Source organism: Lytechinus variegatus, chromosome 19 (genome assembly GCF_018143015.1).
Source record: "Lytechinus variegatus isolate NC3 chromosome 19, Lvar_3.0, whole genome shotgun sequence".
NCBI classification, from domain to species: domain Eukaryota; kingdom Metazoa; phylum Echinodermata; class Echinoidea; order Temnopleuroida; family Toxopneustidae; genus Lytechinus; species Lytechinus variegatus.
The window spans coordinates 6,257,977-6,277,915 of NC_054758.1; the positions used below are offsets into that span (position 1 = coordinate 6,257,977).

Consider the following 19,939-nt stretch of genomic DNA (forward strand, 5'->3'; position numbering starts at 1 on the left):
GTCAAGTCCACCTCAGAAAAATGTTGATTTGAATCAATAGAGAAAAATCAGACAAGCTTAATGCTGAAAATTTGATCAAAATCGGATGTAAAATAAGAAAGTTATGACATTTCAAAGTTTCGCTTATTTTTAACAAAATAGTTATATGAACGAGCCAGTTACATCCAATGAGAGAGTCGATGATGTCACTCACTCACTATTTCTTTTGTTTTTTATTGTTTGAATTATACAATATTTCAATTTTTACGAATTTAATGATGAGGACCTCCTTGCCTGAATCACAAAATGTTGAAATAATGGAATTCCACGTGTTCGTGGAGGAATGAAACTTCATTTCACATTGCAATGATGAGAAAATCAAAATATTTCATATTTCAAACAATAAAAAACAAAAGAAATAGTGAGTGAGTGACATCATCAACTCTCTCATTTGGATGTAACTGGCTCGTTCATATAACTGTTTTTGTGAAATGAAGCAAACTTTAAAATGTCATAACTTTCTTATTTTACATCCAATTTTGATGAAATTTTCAGTGTTATGCTTGTTGAATTTTTCTCTTTTTATTCAAATAAAGTTTTGTTGGGGTGGACTTGTCCTTTAAAAAAGGGATGAAATTCACTTACGCGAAAGTGTTTCTTCGTATAGTAAAATACTTTAGTCGATGAGTGAATTATTATCAGTTTGATTGCAAATTAAATGTCCTTTTTGAATACTGATATGATGCATACGGTAAAGCGTAATGCCCCCCCCAAAAAAAATGCTTAGAAGGTCAGATGTGGCATATTGGGCAAGCATCTTAATATTTACAACAGGGCGACACGTTTTTTTTATTTAAAAATCAAATTTTGTGACATTTTGACATATAAGATTCGATATCATTATCTAATAATATACCCCGTTCCTTTGTTTTATTTTCCCTCCTTTTATCTTGGTCGTTATATTTTTTGAAATTCTTATTTTGTTTCATTTATTTTTCAATATTAATTAAACTATATATTCATTTATTTATATTATTTTATTCCATTTATTAATCAATTGATTTATCATTATTATTATCTATCACTTTTTTTTTTTTGGGGGGGAGGTTATGGTGATATGATGTCACAAAAACCAAACTTTATTGTAAATCATAAAGGCAGCTATAGTGTTGCATGCCTAGAGTTGAGCATTGCATAATTAGGTGGGCTGATGATGTCCCATTCCCACAGACTTTCCTTTTTCTTAAGTTATCCCATGAAATCATAAATGTTTCATTTTTTCATACAATGTGTATATGATGTATCTCCATCAGTTTGTAATTAGATGTGGCAATAAAAAAACTAATTCTTGTCAATCCAATTGTTTTAGTTCTTGGTAGAAAATTTTTGAATAAATCTAATTTCATATGAAAAAAATACAAAATACAAAAGAACAAGTGGAGATATGACATCATCAGCTAACCTGATGAATATTCATCAAGACATGCCTAGAACTGTTTCAACGGAATAATGGAAATCTTTAAAATTCATGAACTTCGTTATTTGCTAACCGATTTATATAAAGTTTTCAGCATTTTGCTCTGTGAATATTACTTTATTTATTAAGATATAAATATCTTTAGCCTGGACTTCCATGGGGTAAAACAAAAATAGGATGGCTTGTTTGGGATACAAGCCACTCTCTGCAGCGAGCCAGAAAGGAAGCGGTCTAGCGCCAGCTGTTGATGATATTCGGCTGGGTTAATTCCCGAACATTCGTCCATATCTGACCGAATTAAGTTGATCCTGAAGCTCTGACAAAATGGTTGATTACAGCAAGTGGGATCATATTGAGGTGATTTTTGAAGAATATTATGTTCAGTCTTAGACTTATCATTCGTGACTTCACATAATGTATTTTTTTGTGATGATTGAAATTATTTGCAATCAATTTCAAAGCCAGTCTTCATTTTCTTTCTTGCAATTTGTTGAACCCCACCAATTTCAGTTTATGGGACTGATGTAAAGTGATTTTTGTGACTCAGACTCTGATTTTACTTTACTAACTTTAGCTTGTGCCAAAGTTGCGTGGGGGAACGTTGCAAATGAGCGGACTTCATTTTTCATCAGGTCCGACAGATTTTCTTTTTCTCTCATATGTGAGTTTATTTAAATTTGGCACTACACTGGCAATTTAAATTGGGAAAAAAGACGCGGTAAAGTCTGTGTGCTCAGAAAATGAAATGGTGCATCAGCCATCATCATGCATGTGCTGAGCTGTGCCATTTGTGTGCAATCGCAAGTTGAGTCTCGACTAGTCTTGCGTCTTCCCTCTGTTTCAAAACAGTTTGTTACTTTGTGACAAACTTTTTTGTTGCAAGCCAAAAATTAAAAAGTATTAAATCCATTGTAATAAGATTATAGATCTAATCTGAACAGGAGATTGGATAATTAGTTTAACTTTAGGCCTAGATCTAATTTAAGTATTTAACCCAATCGTATGACAAAATTCCCCAAAGATAGTTCCAACAAAAAAATGTGACACAATTGGGCAAAATTGCCATGAATCATGACATTGTCAGATGATCTAATGTGACTCGCACAAGCTGGGAATAGTGATGATAATAATTGACAGTTAATTATGGCAGTGAGTCCAAACTTGCGCGTGTCCATACTTCGCGGACTGTCATTATCTAAGAAACCAGCTATTATCCTGAAAATCTGACATCAACGTGAAAAGCGACCTGAATTTACCCTCTAGCGTAAGTTTCTTTAGGATGAGTTCAGTATTCATGAAAATATTGGCAAAAGATCGGCAAATTTGTCACCGTTAGCGCCCGTTTTGAAGAAATCTGATTTTCTCAACAAGCATCACGATATCACCATTTTGCAAGCAGAAATCATCAAAAATGTGAGTTAAATGTGGTACTAACCAATTCTATAGCATTTTGCTGTCAATCTGATATAAATATTTCACTTTTTGAGCTTGAGTTTTTGTTTAAATCTCCACAAAAACTTCGCTCCGCGAAGTTGGGTCGCACTTTTTCAGAACGGTTTTCCAGCACAGCGCACATTAGCTGATCAGAATGGAATTTTGAGATTGCAATACCGGCGAAACCCCTTGACCTACTCTACATTTTCGTCCATGATCTTATAGTTTATGATCTTGCCATCAATGTGGTAACTATTTCTTGAATTGGTTTTGTATAAATTTTGAATATTTTGTGAACAAATTTATACCTGATGAATATTTTTGAAATATCCGCGAAGTTTGGACACCCCATCATACATGGTGTTTGGAGGAATTTTCAAAGATTTTTAAAACCTTGTTTTACATTCTGTACACAAGTTTATTTCTTTATTCAAATTCAAAACCTTGCACAACTTAGAATACAACAAAATGTTTTTCTTTTTGAATTGTAGGTATCTGATGATGAGGATGACACCCATCCCAACATTGATACTCCTAGCCTGTTTAGATGGAGACACAAGGCAAGAGTAGAACGCATGGAGGAGCAGAAGAAGGAGAGAGAAAATGTGGAGCAGGGCACAGAAAGGTATTTCTTTGTTTTTTTAGCAGAACTCTAAACTCTTATATATTTATGGGGTGTGTTTGATAAATATTATAGTACTGGTATTAGTTGTTTCCTGAAAGTTCTTGTTTTTCAGCAAAATGTTCTACTGTGTACTTCAAGGAATTTGTGTGTTTGAAAAACGTTGTGATTGACATCAGGGGGGTGTTTCACAAAGATTTAAGTATGACTTAGAGTCGCACTTAAATGTCTAGTTGCGCATAGTAGTAAAGGCATGACAGCATTGGTCAGATCATGCCAAGAGGACGCGCACTACTGCGTATTGATCAATAAGATTGCGCGTTGCATATCATGTACGCGTCGACATTTAAGTGCGACCTAAGTCATACTTAAATCTTTGTGAAACACCCCCCAGGGCTTACAAAGAGTTAAGATTGATCCAATCAATTGTAACTCTACAGAAATCCATCAGTGTCATAGTTTTTTCTACAGGAAATTTGCAAAATGTTATTTGTAAACAAAGAACACACCAAATTGTCAAGAAATCAATTAATTTATGGATATACGTTTATGTTGAACAAACATTCATCTGATATGTTGACTTTGCTGGCTTTCCATAGCAATTGATCGGATCAATCGCAACTTTTTTATTTCAATTTTAAAACACAAGATTTATTATTTACTGAAAGGTAGTTCTTGTTTTTCATCATAAGTGTAGGCTGAAGGTATTGTGTCTAAAAAGTATATTGATTTACATTAATAGGAATTCTATTTTAATTCAAACGAAAATCCTGGTTTGCTGGAATACAGTTGTTTTTCTGTACAACTTTAGACTACTAGGAATTTATGGGGTGTGTTTGAAAAGTGTCTGGTTTTACATGACAATAATTCAATTTCAATTTCAAATGGTTAGTTCACTTCATGGTTTCCTGCTCAAAGAAACCCTCTTGAGGTCAAAAGCACTTTTTTAAATCAATTTTTGTCATTATTATTAATGTTATTGTTGTCTCAATATTGTTTTTTGTTTAGGGCTCATAATGCCGTTGAAGATACAAAACATTTGCTTGCTGATCTCAAAGCCAAAGGAGACGAGGTATGTAATTAATGACTAAAAACCATGGGTTAGTTTTGTTTGTTTGTTCTTTTAGTGTCCCAATATTTATTCCCACATCAAGTGCCTTTGTCTAAATTTCTTGGAATATATAATATATGTAGATGTCTAAAATGATGCTAAATCATGGGGTATACAAGATACAAATCTCTGACTTTTTTTTTTTTGGGGGGGGGCGCCAATTACCCTTGTCTTCATTTCTTGGAAGATTGCAATGTTTTTTTTTTCTGAGACATATGTTAGGATGTCTTTATTTGATAAGCTGTTCTTTTGCATGTACTTTAACGTTTTCAAATTCTATTTAGTTATTTGAGTCATTTAATATTTATTTTGATTCTGTACCATTTACAATTTTCAGGAAGGAGCGAAAAAGGCTGGAGCTAAATTGAAGGAACTTGAGGACGAGGAAAAGAAATGGAGAGAGAAAGAAGCAGAAATTGAAAAGAAAGAAAAGGTATGAGACCACTTGCTACCTCTTTTATACTGTTGGTTTGAGTTCAGTGTACTCGATGTAGCAAGAAAATATGTTAGCTCATAAAGCGATAAATGCATATAAACACTTTACTGAAGGTCTCAGACATGACAGTGATACAAAATTCTACTCATCTTTTCTTGTGGAAAATTATGTGAAATGCTGGGGAGTGGGGAAGCTTGAATGGATGGTGGCAATACCTCTTTTGTGCGGGATTTATACTACTTTGAACCTTGAAGAAGTACTCTCCCGAAAAGTATACATGCTGTCCTGGAGAGGGTTGTGCTGTGTCAGGTGCTGCCAGTGCTTCAGGTGATGTGGTGATCCTGTGGTGGTATTCTTGGTGCACTATATACAGTGTGCTAGGTGCAGTGTGCGGGTGGTGCGTGTGTGTCCCTCTTACAGCATCTTAAGGGGAGGGGGAGGCAACATTTGCTGAATGATAGGCAAGTTTGCTCCCCTGAAGCCAGCTCTAGAGGTCGGAAGTTACAGCAGCGTTTGGGAGAGTATTCCAAATACGGATGGTTCTTGGGAACATACTGTACATGTAGCAGTTCACACTACAAAAAGGCTGGGTGTACTTGAGCTGATGTCCAGTATGTTGTGAACGTTGTGGACGAGAATTGCTGCTTAACTTAATCTGAGTTAATCAAGTCTACTACTTGACTTTCCCATTGTCTATCATAGCTATATGATAAGTGCAAAAAATGGGGTCTGTGTCTTCAGACCTCTCTCAGTGGGGGTGGGGCTCCTTGGTCTCGTCTTTCGAAGAGTTACAATTTATCTGATCAAATATGGAAATCCATTAATGTCATACTTTTTTTCTGCAGGAAATTTGCCCACTGTCCTTTGTTAACAAAGAGAAGTGCCCTACTAACTTTTCAAAAAAAAGCAATGAATGTATGATAAAACAGCAGATCTAGAAAATATTTTTGAACAAACCTGCATTTTAGATGTTGACGCTGCTGGCCATCCACAGTTGTGGTTGATCGGATCGATCGCAGCTCTTTGTAAGATGGGGCCCACAGATTTCATTGACAGAGCACTGATTGGTGACTAACAATGGCAACAATTTTTGTGCTGACAACAAACTTTCTTGAAATGCTCTCTTGCCCCAGTAACAAAGGTTAGCAATTAATTGCAAATATGACAGAACCACTGTGATTGGTTCCTGATCCGTGTTTTGAACCAAGTGCACATGCAACAATGAGCCTGATTGGTAATTGGCATTTAGTGATAGGTTGTCAAGTGTCAACCTTGTTAACCTTGTTGCAAAGTCCTTTTTGCATTTTCATAAACTCAAATGATTGTTCAGATTCATTCATTTCACTCTCACAGCTAACACCATGGAACGTTGACACCCTGAGCAAACCAGGCTTTGAGAAGACCATGATCAATTCGTATGAAAAGTCGGAGGAGGACTTGACGGAGGAAGAGAGAGAAAATAAGATGGTAAGAATTTATGCTATCCTGGTGGGGGGCGGGGTGTTTTACTAAGAAAAGAAGTACTAGTAAGTGTGACATAGGGAGTGTTGCAAGAAAATATTTGCAATCAATGGCAAAATTTCAGATGCAAGTGTTCAAGTGATAGATCAATTTTAACTAAAGCAAATCAATTTTTGTGTGTTGATGCAAAAAGTACACCATCAATCAACTGCAAATTTGCACAACTTTGAATCGATTTTGGGACCTGAAATTGACTCGCTGTCAATTGCAAGTTTCTTGCAACACGTCATTAGAATGTCACTTCAAATTCATATACATGTTGTAAGTAAGGCATCACTGCATTGGTCAGATAATTCCCACAGGACGCGTACTGTTAAAATATCCATCAATTAGATTCTGTATACAAATAGCGAATAGGCATGAGTGCGATGGTGCGAGATTTCGCATGAGGTGAAAGAAAGATGCTCTATTGAACAGGGCGTTAGCCGAGTTGAATAGAGCGTCTCTTTCTTTCACCGAATGCAAAATCTCGCACCATCGCACTCATGCCTATTCGCTATTTGTATTGTACAATGCCTCGGAATTTAGCGAAAATGTAAAAAAACAAGTTTATCCCTGTAGTAATCTATGAAAAGGGAGCAAAAATAATGAAAGCGAAAAGCAAAATCCCACAAGTGCACATGACCTTGGGCAACATTGCACATTTAGTCAGCAGGCATATACGCGTATTGCACCTTCATTTTTACTGAGCGCAATGAATTAAATCGTATTGTGACGTCACCTCCTAAAGCCGTGCAACTGTACATTTTGGATGGTACATCTTTTGTGCAACGGTACAAATGTTTGACATTCAGCCTCCCATTTGCTTGCGTACAACAAGCTAAGTAGGCGTTGTACAATGTTAAATAACATATGCACTTTGGTTTTTACTGTTTAATCACGACTCTGAGTCACACTTTACTTTTTATGCAACACCACCCTGATATATTAATTTGATTGATACGTCTTGATACTTGTCTATGCTTTTAAGAAACTGAATGCAGGTCAATTTCATGAAATCATCAACCGTTTTGTACACCCTACCCCCATATATTTCCATTTCATTTGACTTCATAAAATGCTCAAGTCGTGATGATCTTAGAAAAATAATTTCAGGAAGAGCCAGAGTATAACAGGCTGAAAGTAAGTATTCTTTGGCATTGTTCTGGATAAGCGTTAGAAACCTGGGCAAGCTCATTTCTGTTGTGTATGCACTGGTGATGTTAAAGGGGAATGAAACCTTTGGAACAAATAGGCTTGTGTAGAAACAGAAAATTCCTAGAATAAGAATAAAGAAAGTTTGAGAAAAATCGGACAAATAATGAGAAAGTTATGAGCATTTGAATATTGTAATCACTAATGTTATGGAGATCCTCCCATTGGCAATGCGACAAGGATGTGTGATGTCACTGATGAACGACTTTCCCTTGGTGGACTATAAAATACCCTCAAAATGTCTCATTTTGCTTTTTCTTATGATGATACAAACTCTTTATCCATGATGTATTCTTAAAAAAATATGTATTACTTGCCCTCATGTTGAAAGAACACACGATCTATGGATAGATGTGATAAAAGAGGCAATTCAAGTGAAATATATACTAAAGTAATGTTCAAAGTTGTTCACAAGTGACATCACACATCTTTGTCGCATTGCCAATTTGCTATCTCCATAGCATTAGTGATCGCAATATTCAAATGATCATAACTTTCTCATTATTTGTCTGATTTTTCTCAAACTTTCGTTGATATGTTTCTTTGATTTTTCTGTTTTCACACAAGCTATCTTGTTCCAATGGTTTCATTCTCCTTTAATGTGACTGCTAGGCCGGATAATCTCTGATACCAGAATGAGAAAGAGAGTTCATGATCATGGTAGAAAAAGTTGCATACGTATGATAACATATAATTTTTGTGGTATTTTGCAGTGGACTGAATTTCCCAGTTTCAGCAAAATATTGCGAGTCTGGGCATTCCCCCCCCCTCAAAAAAAAAAAAAAACTGCACAAAACAACGATAATTACAATTAAAGTATATATATCATGTTATATCAATATAGGAAGCGTTTTTGGAGAAGTATGAGAAGTTGGTCAAAGCGTTTGGAATGTACACAAAGTTCCAGGAGAGCATAGATTATTTTTTTTATTGTGCAAGGGACTTAATGTCATAATTACATCATGTTATACTTGATACAGTTTAGCGTTTTTGGAGAAGTACGAGAAGTTGATGTTGGAGTTTGGAATGTACTGGAAGTACCCCGATAGCATAGAAGCTATTTGGTTATTGTGCAGGGGACTTAATTTTCAATGATCACGTTATATTGTGATACAGGAAACGTTTGTTGAGAAGAACGAGAAGTTGATCAAGGAGTTTGGGATGTACAGGAAGTATCCCGACGCCCAGCGATTCCTGGTTGACCATCCGAACCTTGTGTGTGAAGAGACGGCAAACTATCTGGCGATTTGGTGTATCAACTTAGAATGCCAAGAGGTGAGGATTGCCCCTATCGTAGTCTTCAAAATACAGTTGGGGATCCAGGGGGAGGGGGGGATGCTACACCAAATTAAGATTTTGAAATTTGAGGACTGCTAAGAGCAATTTTTAAAATAGACAAAGACATAGATGATAATTTTCTTAATTTGGCTGTGTGTTATTACCAGTTGAAAATTGTCTTAGATTTAACTATGTCAATACATTTTCTTTTAAATATCAAATATTGATTTACTTATATGGATTTATTCAATCATTCATTTTGTAATTGATCATTCATCCATTGGTTATATTTAATTGATAGATTAGGTTGTTATGTATTCAATATAATATTCATGTTTATTAGCTATTCAATTAATTGAATAATAATTATTGAATGATTGTTATTATTTTTTGCCCCACAAAGTCACTTTTTAAAATTTTAATTGTAATTATCATTTTTTTGTGCAGTGTTTTTTTTTTAGGGGGGGGGGGTACTGCCCAGACCCCCAATATTTTGCTGAACCTGGGAAAATTTTTCTTGGTATTGCATCACAATTTGCTCCACATTTTATGTTTAAATAGGAATTTACAGACCTATGATTTTTTCTCTTGTGACCAAAAATGCTTATCACTTTTCTGAAGCAAAATGATTCATTATGAAATATATGATTATGCACCTTTTCAGCTAATGTTTTACTTTCCATTTTTTTTTTGTTTTCCAGAAACATGGCTTGATGGAGCAAGTAGCCCACCAGACTATTATTATGCAATACCTACTGGAGTTAGCCAAAAGTCTCAATCGTGATCCAAGATCATGTATCAGGCCTTTCTTTTCAAAGTAAGTTTCTTAAAGGTCAAGTCCTCCCCAGAAAAATGTTGATTTGAATAAAGAGAGAAAAATCAAATTAGCATAAAGATGAAAATTTTATCAAAATCAGATGTAAAATAAGAAAATAATGACAGTAATAAAGTTTCACATATTTTTCCCTAAACAGTGATATGCACAACTAAGTTATATGCAAATGAGATGGTCGATGATGTCTATTACTCACTATTACTCACTATTGTTTTTTTACTGTTTGAATTATACAGTAGGGGAAGGCGGGGTAAGTTGTGACAGTTTTTGCTTTTTGCATGTTAGAATTGATATGATTAATAATCTTGTTGAAATAAGTACCTTGCCTTGAAATTTAATTCTTCTGAAATATTTTCCACCATTATATATAACTTTCTATCCCCACACTGAAAGTCATTGTGACCTTTGAACAAAACGATGTCAAATGGCTCAACTTGCCCCATATATGGGGTAAGTTTGAGCCACCTTCTGGGGTAAGTTGAGCCACAAAAACTATGTACAAAATGTAAGAGGGGAGAACCAGCATGTCAATTTCTTGTTTAAAGTCTTTTCACTTGCTAATTCTCTATAAATACTAACATCCTTTAAAAGGAAAAGAGCAGTCATGTAAATTTGCTCCTTTAAGCCAGCATTTCAATCGATTTTTATGGTTTGTTTGTTTTTCAAGATACATTACCATATGAATTACCATGGCTCAACTTGCCCCATGCTGTTTGGCTCAACTTACCCCAGTCCGAACTTAGTGCGATAATTTTGTATCCACACATTTATTATGCATCCATCATATAAAAGACTATGACAAGAATGAAGATCCATACCTGGACTAATAATGTTGTTATCATGTCTTTATTATATTTAAAGATGTGTGTGTTTATAAAGCACTTATCTATTTCACACTCGTTTTTACTTTTTTGGCTGAAATTCATATTTTTCCCTCTAAAAAACTACTTTTTGTTTCAAAGTTGAAAACAATGTGGTGGGGTTAGGGGTTATGCTATGGGTCAATACATGACACCACCACAATGTCTGACTCATTCATTATTGGCCTGGGGCTGGTGGCTCAACTTGCCTTTATGCTCAACTTACCCCGCCTTCCCCTACTTTAATTTTTGCAGATTTGACAAGAAGGACCAACTTGACTGAGCCATTTAGTATTAAACATTGCTAATTCCACATGTTCAGGAAGGAATTAAAAGTTGTTTCATTTGACAATGTGGAGAAAATTTGAATATTTCATTTAATAAAATACAAAATAGATTGTGAGTGGATGATGCCATCAGTCTGCTCATTTGCATACCATTTAACTGTTTTGTGACATATTAAGCAAAACTTAAAATGTCAAATCTTTTTAATACATCCGATTTCGATGAAATATTCAGTGTTATGCTTGTTGGATTTTTCTATTTTTATTCAAATCAACTTTTTGTTGGGGTGGGCTTGTCCTTTAAGTTGTAATCAAGACCCTAGCTCATTTCAAAGTAAATTTTTGAAGTCCTTGAGCTGCCAGATTGCTACTTGATATGACAGTCGTTAAAAAATTATTAAGAATTTTAAATACAATGAAGAAACAAAGTGAAAAGAAAAGAGCAAAAAGGGACGGATATCTGCACATCCTCTTTTGTTTGTATCTGACATAACAAAACTAAAACTGAAAAAAAATAAACTGATGGAAATTTTGGTTTTATGGAATTTTGAAAATTTCATTTATAATGTCCATTTTAAGAGCAACAAGATTCAGTGTTGACTTCCCCATTATTTTGTACTGCCTGTTTAGTCTCTAACTGCCAACTCTGTTAAACTAATAATCTGAGTTTTTTTCCAGTAAATAAAGAAGTTTTCTGAGCTCATTCTTACTGTGTTTACACTTAATCGGCATTTGGTTCAGAGCCAAAAGCCGATGCAGAATCGTCTTTTTGGTTTGCGTTTACACGTTGTTACAGCTCGCGGTTCAGAATCGCGAGCCGATGCAAAAACCTGAAATGATACGCACACCAACAATATACGTCATAATAAAGACAACGCTGGATCAGTGCGCTTACAATTACGTCACAATGGTAAAGTAAATGAAATTTGCACAAATAGCCGATGCAGAATCGGCTTTCTGTTTACACGTAGTAAAAGGGCCGATTCTGCATCGGCTCGCGGTTCAGAACCTACTACTTTGGTAGTGCAAATTGCTGGTTCTGAGCCGCGAGCCAATGCAAGTTACTCGCGTTTACACACTATGAAAAAGCCGATTCAAATGCCGATTAAGTGTAAACACGGTGTCTGTGACCTACATTCCTACTTGTTTTTTCACAAGATACCTCAATTGTAAATTCCATCCTGTTTGATAGTGAATTACATGATTGGAATGACAGGTGGAATGCAGAAAGTAAATACATGTATACTTGTTGATTTCGTGTACATTTCATGACTGACATTCATTAGGTTTGTAAGTTTCATCCTGAGCTCCAGGTGGATTATTCAGTAGATTTCAGTATTTGATTTGCAGGAAAGGAAACCATGTTTAAGTAACTTGTGAATATTATTTGAGACCGAGATAGATCCTAGTCATATGATTGGTTGTTTGATCGATGGTATGCAGGAGCATCAACTGTTTTCATCTTTGAGCTGTGTATCATGGAATAACAAATGAATTTTCACAAACACTTGACTTAAATGCATATGATAGCAATTAGTGTGAAACAATGCATGAAGGACTGATTTGAATAGTGAGAGCTTTTCAGATATTTACATGAAGGCTGACATATGAACAAAAAAAAAGAAATCAACTTTGGAATTGCTATTGGAGAAGGAATTATTGTCAAATTTCTCTTTGTGCTGTGTGTATGTGTGAACGCCAATGTCATGAAGAATGAAATAACTCAATCTAGCTTCACAATATTGTATTTATTTGTGTCCCAGGATGGATAAAGCTGAGAAGCAGTACAAGGATGCATTTGATGATGAGCTTGAATCATTTAAGAAGAGAGTGAGAGAGAGAGCTCAGATCAGGATAGATAAGGCTACAAAAGAAGCTGAAGAGGTATGTTTAGAATCATTGACCCCTGACAAAAGCGCGCATCAGCATTGGACATTTTTATATGTACGTGGTAAAATAAGCGTAATTTATACAGGAAATCTGCATAAACCAGGCACTCAACCGTGGGTTTTCGAAACCACCTTTGTGAATTCGGGCTGTTAACTACCAAAATTCAACTGTTGCGTAAAAGTTATATTATGGTAACTTTGTCATCTAATGGTAACTATCGTGGTAATGATGCTCAACAGCCAATCAAAATCAAGGATTTCATCAAAGCTACCTGGGATTATGTAACAGGAGCAAGGTTTCTTTAAAAGATTGTTGATGTGGTAGTTCGTTCAAACCCCATCTGAGCCATTCCAAAGACGTAATCCTAAGAATACTGGGTTTATTTGGAGGCATGATTATGATGAAAATTGGTGCGCCTTTTATATGTATTGTACTGTGGACTGTTTTTCCACTATCTTAATTAGTCTGTTTATGCTTATTTATGCATTCAATCTCGACAAGTTTTGCTCTCAATCACTGAACTGTGATTCAAATTTATGGTCTGATTACTCTCTTTAAAATTCTGAATAAATTGATTTAAAACAATATGTGGATTCATAAATAATATCATGTAAATCATACTTTAAAAATGTCATATGACAAATACATGTTTAACGCCTAACCACATCTTTTATTTATGATAATAGGAGATTGAAAAGGAAAGGCAGGAAAGATTAGGACCAGGAGGCTTAGATCCTGCAGAGGTGTTTGAATCATTGCCAAAAGTAAGTAGTCAAAGGGGAAATTCACCCTGACAAATAGCAGAAAAATTAAATGAAAGTGTTGAAAGTGAAAGTTTGAGGAAAATGTATCAAAGACTAAGAAAGATATTAGAATTTTAAGGTTTCGATTTGTGACGTCATGTGCGAGCAATTTTTTTACATATCGTTAAAGCCCTTATCACACTTATTCCGATTCAAGCAGATTTGGCCGGAATGAAAGGATTATTGTTTGACCATTAGTTTGTCATTTAAATCTACTTCGAACACTGTTCGAAAATACCCCTCAAATGTGTTGAACGTGACCAAAACCTTCGGGACGGCCAAATGAAATAACCAAAATTTTTTGAATGCAGTCAGAATATTTAGAATGCGCCTAGAATGTCCAAGAATGTAGCACAAATTATCAGTCTGACTCCATTTTGGTTCATTTTGACTAGTGTATGATGGGTAACCTCAAAGTGACCTGGTCAATTTACTGAATTTCAACTCCAGTTTGGTGAATTCATAAGTTCCTCCAAAAAATATCTGGATTTTAAAAATATTTTGTCGTTCCAGCTTCTGCTGGATTCCTGCTGATTCCGAATAAGTGTGATGGGGGCTTAAGTAAAAAAAATTAAGGATATGTCATTTTCTCAGAAAACTAAAAAAATGGTTTTATTGTATCTTCAGTATATCGGTAGACATATCATTTCACACCTGCTCCTGAAAGAAAAAAATAGTCATCAACAAACCATCACATTTTGTATTCATATGTATTTATTTATTTCATATGTATTTGACTATATTACATAAATATATGAGGCAGCTGCTGATCACAAATTAAAATATTTGAATTCTGTTAACTTTCTTTGTTTTTGATGGATTTCTTCAAATTTTCACTAGTATTTTTTATGATTTTTTTCTCCTTTTTTTTGCAACAAACTGTTCGTCTGGTGGAACTTCCTCTTTGAGGCCTGGCACACTCTACATGATCCCATTTAAAAAAAGAGAAGAATATTGTAGTAAAAAGGTGTACTACAACGATTGCTTGTCACCCCTCAGATGCCATCACATGTAATCAATGTAAACTAAAACAGCTGAAATGCTCTTTAAATTGAACATTAATATGTAGTCCTAATCAAGGTTTTCTGAGCAGATTATGTGGATCTCAGACTTCTATCATCATTTTATTATTAATATTATTTTTTATTATTTATTTATTTTTTTTTTGGAGGGGGGGGGGCAAAATCTTCACAGTTGCTTAATGCTTTGATGGGTTGCAATCAACCTTTTCCAATCACTTTTGAGGCAATTACTTCAATAGTTTAATCTTTGTCTTTTCAATGAGCAAAGTGCATACATGTTTGTTTGGTAGTCTACCTCCAATCGCTTCTGTGTCTTGTATAGAGTGCAATGCACAATGCATCTTGCAATAATATCTGTTTTTGTATAAGGGATATCCGCGCCCTGTTTCATTGTATTATCTATTGTATGGTCTTTTTGTATTAGTTTCGAAGTCCCCCTCCCCCACTTTGTAAATGGCAGATGCAGGTTACAGTATTTTGACAATATATGTGTATTTTAATTATCCTTAATTTTTTCTGTTTTTGTTTTGTTTTGCAGGAGCTGCAAGATTGCTTCGAATCCAAGAGCATATCTCAACTCCAAGAAACCATTGCCAAAATGAAGCCCGAAGATGCCCAGTACCACATGAAGCGATGCGTGGATTCCGGCCTGTGGGTACCCGGAGGGGGCGCGGACAAAGATGAAGACGGGGAAGGGGCGACGGCGGGGCCAGGAGACGGTGACGAGGAAGAGGTTTACGAAGAGATCGACAAAGAATCGGAAACGAATCTTGATGCTGTTGATTAGACCAAACTTCTGTTGATTGTGTTGTAACTCACTATGCTAACTCAAAGACGCCTTTCATGATATCTGGGAAGCGTTTTATGAAAGGATTTGTCAGATGTCTTTTCCAACAGTAACTGTATGAACAGACACCTGTACTCTCAGCCTGGCAAAATGAAGGAAGTTATAAGATATGACAACTTTTCAGACGACAGACATTCATGAAATTTTATGAAGCTTTTCAGCACTGACTATTCGGGACACCCATGCTTCCCTGCCACTTGGAACCAAGGGAAGTTTTCAGATCTGGGGAGGGCTGGGGGGAGTTTCACAAAGAGTTAGGTGTGACTTATGGTCACACTTTAATTTCAGTTTGTGTAGTATGAAAGGCATCACCACAATGGTAAGATTACTGGCCGAATCCTACAAAGAGTTACGATATCTGGCAATCAGGGACCTGTCTCACAAATATTTGCTATCGATCTGATCAACCACAACTATGGACGGCCAGCAACATCAACATCCAATATGTATGTTTGTTCAAATTATTTACTAGATATGATGTATATTCACTCATTTATCATTTGCTGGAAAATTCAGTGTGATTCTTTTTGTTTTCTAAGGAGATTGTGCAAATTTCCTGTAGAAAAAAAAATGGTACGGATGGATTTCCATACAGTTGAGATTGATTGGATCAATCGTAACTCTTTGAAAGATGTTGCTCTGATTATGCGTTAAATAATGTGAGCGCTGTGGTCCTTAAGCATGGCTCTAATCATACTTAAGTTTTTGTGAAACTCCTCCCCCGGCAACTTGTCAGACAACAAATGTTGATGAAACCCTTCCCGCGAGTGTGAACAGATGAACATAGATGCCTGAATATTTTGTTTCGACTCTCAGTGTGTTTATACATGATTAAATAAGCGTTTTGAAATGCACATGCTGGACTCATTTTGTGGGACTACTGTTGATGCTTACATCCCAAGAGAAGACCCACGTAATATTTATCCGTGGCCTATGCAAGGTGCTGAGTGAAACATCATATGTACTAGCTTATTAGTAATGTTGCCTTTATGTTCCTCTTATGTACAACATTTATGTATACATCATATCCAAATGAATCTTTCTTTTGTGTGCATGAGCAGTAAGCGTTCTAGATTGGCACTTTTTGAATAACAAGAACGACAAGTAAGAATGTTCATCGATGTCATACTCAGAGCTGCCAAGTAGTACTTGCTTTCAGTAATTATTACTTAAAAACAAGAAAGAATACTGGTGGTTTCATGCAAATTACTGATTTCTAAAGTTTCAGTTTATGTTCTGTCCTATCAATATATCTGAAAATACTGATCTTACAAAAACACTGATTTTCGGCCTGTAAGAGACTGAAATGCTCTTGATTGGGTTGGCATTTCTGCATACTGAGCATGTTAACTCCTCCCCTCTCATTCTGCCCTTAAAGTTGAGCTAGAAATGATGCTTTTGTACTATTTCTGTTGTGCTATCCTAGATGGAATTCAGAAAAAATAAGAAACCTGTGCTCATGTGGTCTTATGGTTAGACCATTGGACCCATGATTATGAGCTTCTGAGTTAAGTCCCTGGTTGGCTATTATCTCCAATAACTATATAGACTAGAGAGTAATTTCTGTTTGTTTGTAAGGTCGGTCACTAGGTATGAGTGTGGCGAAAATGATGCGGCTTATCATCTTGGTAAATCTGTGCAGTGCCTGTCTGTAGAAAATCTCCAACCGCAGAACAAGCGGGAATATATGTACATGTATATCCACAGTTTTATTATTCATTTTCATTTGGTGCTTTTGTTAACAAACATGTACAAGTTTTCATCATCGATATTAGCCATTAAGACTGCATCCTGTTGTGTGTGTTACTAAACACATGGGGGTACCTCACAAAGATAAAGTCTGACTTAGACTAGAGTCACATTAAATTCCCAGTTGCGTAAGGTACATGCGTATAACGCATTACCGCACTTCTGCTTTATCAATCATATACGCGTTAGACAACATGCGGTTGTTGGCATTTAAGCATGACTAAGTCACACTTCACTTTTTTAAAAAAGAACACTCCCCTGGAAGTTTGAAATATTGATGGAAATGGATTTCAATTTGATGTTATCACAACTCTGTATGTGAAGATAGGCTGCAAGGTAACATTTGATTTAATCACTCGTAATTATTGTAGTAAAATTTGTTGATGGTTAACATCAGCTCCACTGAATCATTTCCTATTGAATACAATATCAAATAGCAATGAATGTATTATCCATGAATGTACTATCAATGCATTACAGATTTCTCTCAGTCAAACTCTTTTAAACCAAACAGTTTTAAATATGCAAAGCTGTGCTCTTGAATGGAAATGAGAGGTAGAGAAATAGAAAATCTGTAAATACAATGGTTTAACCGAATTGATTTCATAAGAATATGTCATTTATTGTCAGGAAGTTTCCCTGAAATTCTGCCTCATTAAATTTGAATGTATGAAATACAGAGTTCTTTTTTATTTTAATGTGTAACATTATGCTTAAACCTATTGTTTATCTTATGGTATGGTATTGTTTATTTATTTTAACATTTTGTTATTTCGTTAAGAATGCATGGCATCAATACTGATTAGTTACTCAGAAGTTATGATTTTGTCCAGAAAATACACCATATGATAAATATGATATATGATATAACTTAAAAGTTTCAGATATGTTTATATCTCTTACCTTCATTGCCATAAGTACATTGATATATTTTAGGAGGTGGTTTCATAAAATTGTAAAGTTACAAATGACTTGATTATGGTAAGTCAAATGTAAACCAAATGTGATCAATCATTATGACCCACACCCTTATTGCTCAAAATCGTTTTTGCAAATAAAAGATGAATAGAGAAAGGTTTGAAATGCAGCCATAATTTGTTAAACATATGATAGAAACCTGCATGCATCTTATTTGGGCAATTGATATTCCATTCAATTGTAGAATCATGCATAACTTTGTAGAATAACCTTCAAGGGCATGTTGCAGTAAGAGGTACAATCGATCGCAACTCAAAAATTCAATCATAAGTCTGAAACGCGTGTATACGATAGGATGAAAATTAAGTTGCTTTTATGGAGTTGCCAAGCCTTTCTACCACGTACGCCAGGGGAGTGTTTCATGAAAGGTCTTGCCTGAACTTTCATCCAACCAGTCACATTTTATCTAACAGTCGCTGTAGTAACATGGCTTCTAAGCCAATCAAAATCAAGGAAAGCTCCTTTCAGACAAACTGTTGATGAAGCACTCCCCAGATCATTACTTTGATTTCATTTGGTACTTTGTACAATTATTTGTCATGAAAATGAAATGATTTAGAACAGAACAAACTTAGATGCATTGATTCTTGGAGCCATTTTTTGATTAAAAAAAAATTGATGTTGCAATGTTTACTTTATCAATTCTGAATTTTGAGGAGTATTGGAACGCAAATCATACAATGTAAGTTGTTCTGAGTAAAATGATATTTGAATGTATAGACATATACCAAATCTGCTTATTTTGATGGTTCTTCTTGTTGCTTGTATAAGGAGAGAGGAGTGAGAAGGAGATGGAGAGAGAGAGAGGGGGGGGGGGGGGAGGAGAGAGAGTGGATGAGAGAGAAAGAGAGGGAAGAGGAAGGGGGGGGGGGGGGGCTCACGGAAAGAAGAAGGGCAGAGAAGGTTTGTGTGGGTGTGAGTTGTCTTGGGCATCTAATGTTGCTCATCTAACGTAATCTAAGTAAATGATTTAACATGGAAATGATTTAAAACGAAAATCTTACCTATGTGAAAACATAGTTGGAAATGTTGTCATTGAGTCAAATATGTAAGCCCATACTCCCCTGTTTAATATTCTTTCTTCCCGTTTCTTCCCTTTCCCCTTTGCCCACTAAAACCCGTGGGGCCGCCCCTGACTTGTAAGTATGAAATATGAATTTGGAAAGTGCGATAATCTTTATTATCAATCAAAATTACTCTAGCGAAATTTCCACCAAGTTTGCGTGTGCGAAAATACATTTCGAAACGGCTATCAGGATTTTATATATACGTAGGCGCATATAATTAACATGAGGTGGAAACCCGTATATACTACATGATTGTAAACAAAGCATTATTCCTGAATCATCTCGGATTAGATAATTTAATCTTTACATAAATAATGAGACATTATGTTTCGATAAAAAAAATACTGCCAATTTAAATCTTGCCGCAGCTTAAAAGATTTTGAGAGATTTCACAAGCTTTTTGTATTTCATTTGAATGTTTGAACCTGTCACATGTTTTTGAATCTTATGAACACGACCTTCTTCACGATACTTTATTTGGTGGGGTGTAATAAACCAATCATAAAACGACAGTGCTATCACGTGATATTTTAACCAATCAAACAGCGAAAG

The 19,939-nt window shown here is 35.4% G+C and overlaps 1 protein-coding gene across 1 annotated transcript; it reads left to right on the top strand.

Annotated features, from left to right (window-relative positions):
* The first annotated feature begins 1,711 nt into the window (after nt 1-1,711).
* Nucleotides 1,712-19,037, top strand: LOC121405823 (hsp90 co-chaperone Cdc37-like). Its single transcript, XM_041596789.1, has 10 exons — nt 1,712-1,813; nt 3,382-3,515; nt 4,521-4,584; nt 4,961-5,056; nt 6,413-6,526; nt 8,891-9,049; nt 9,754-9,869; nt 12,795-12,915; nt 13,608-13,685; nt 15,285-19,037. Exons 1-10 carry the CDS (start codon nt 1,781-1,783, stop codon nt 15,531-15,533), a joined length of 1,164 nt encoding a protein of 387 aa, XP_041452723.1. The 5' UTR covers nt 1,712-1,780; the 3' UTR covers nt 15,534-19,037.
* Nucleotides 19,038-19,939: the final 902 nt, after the last annotated feature.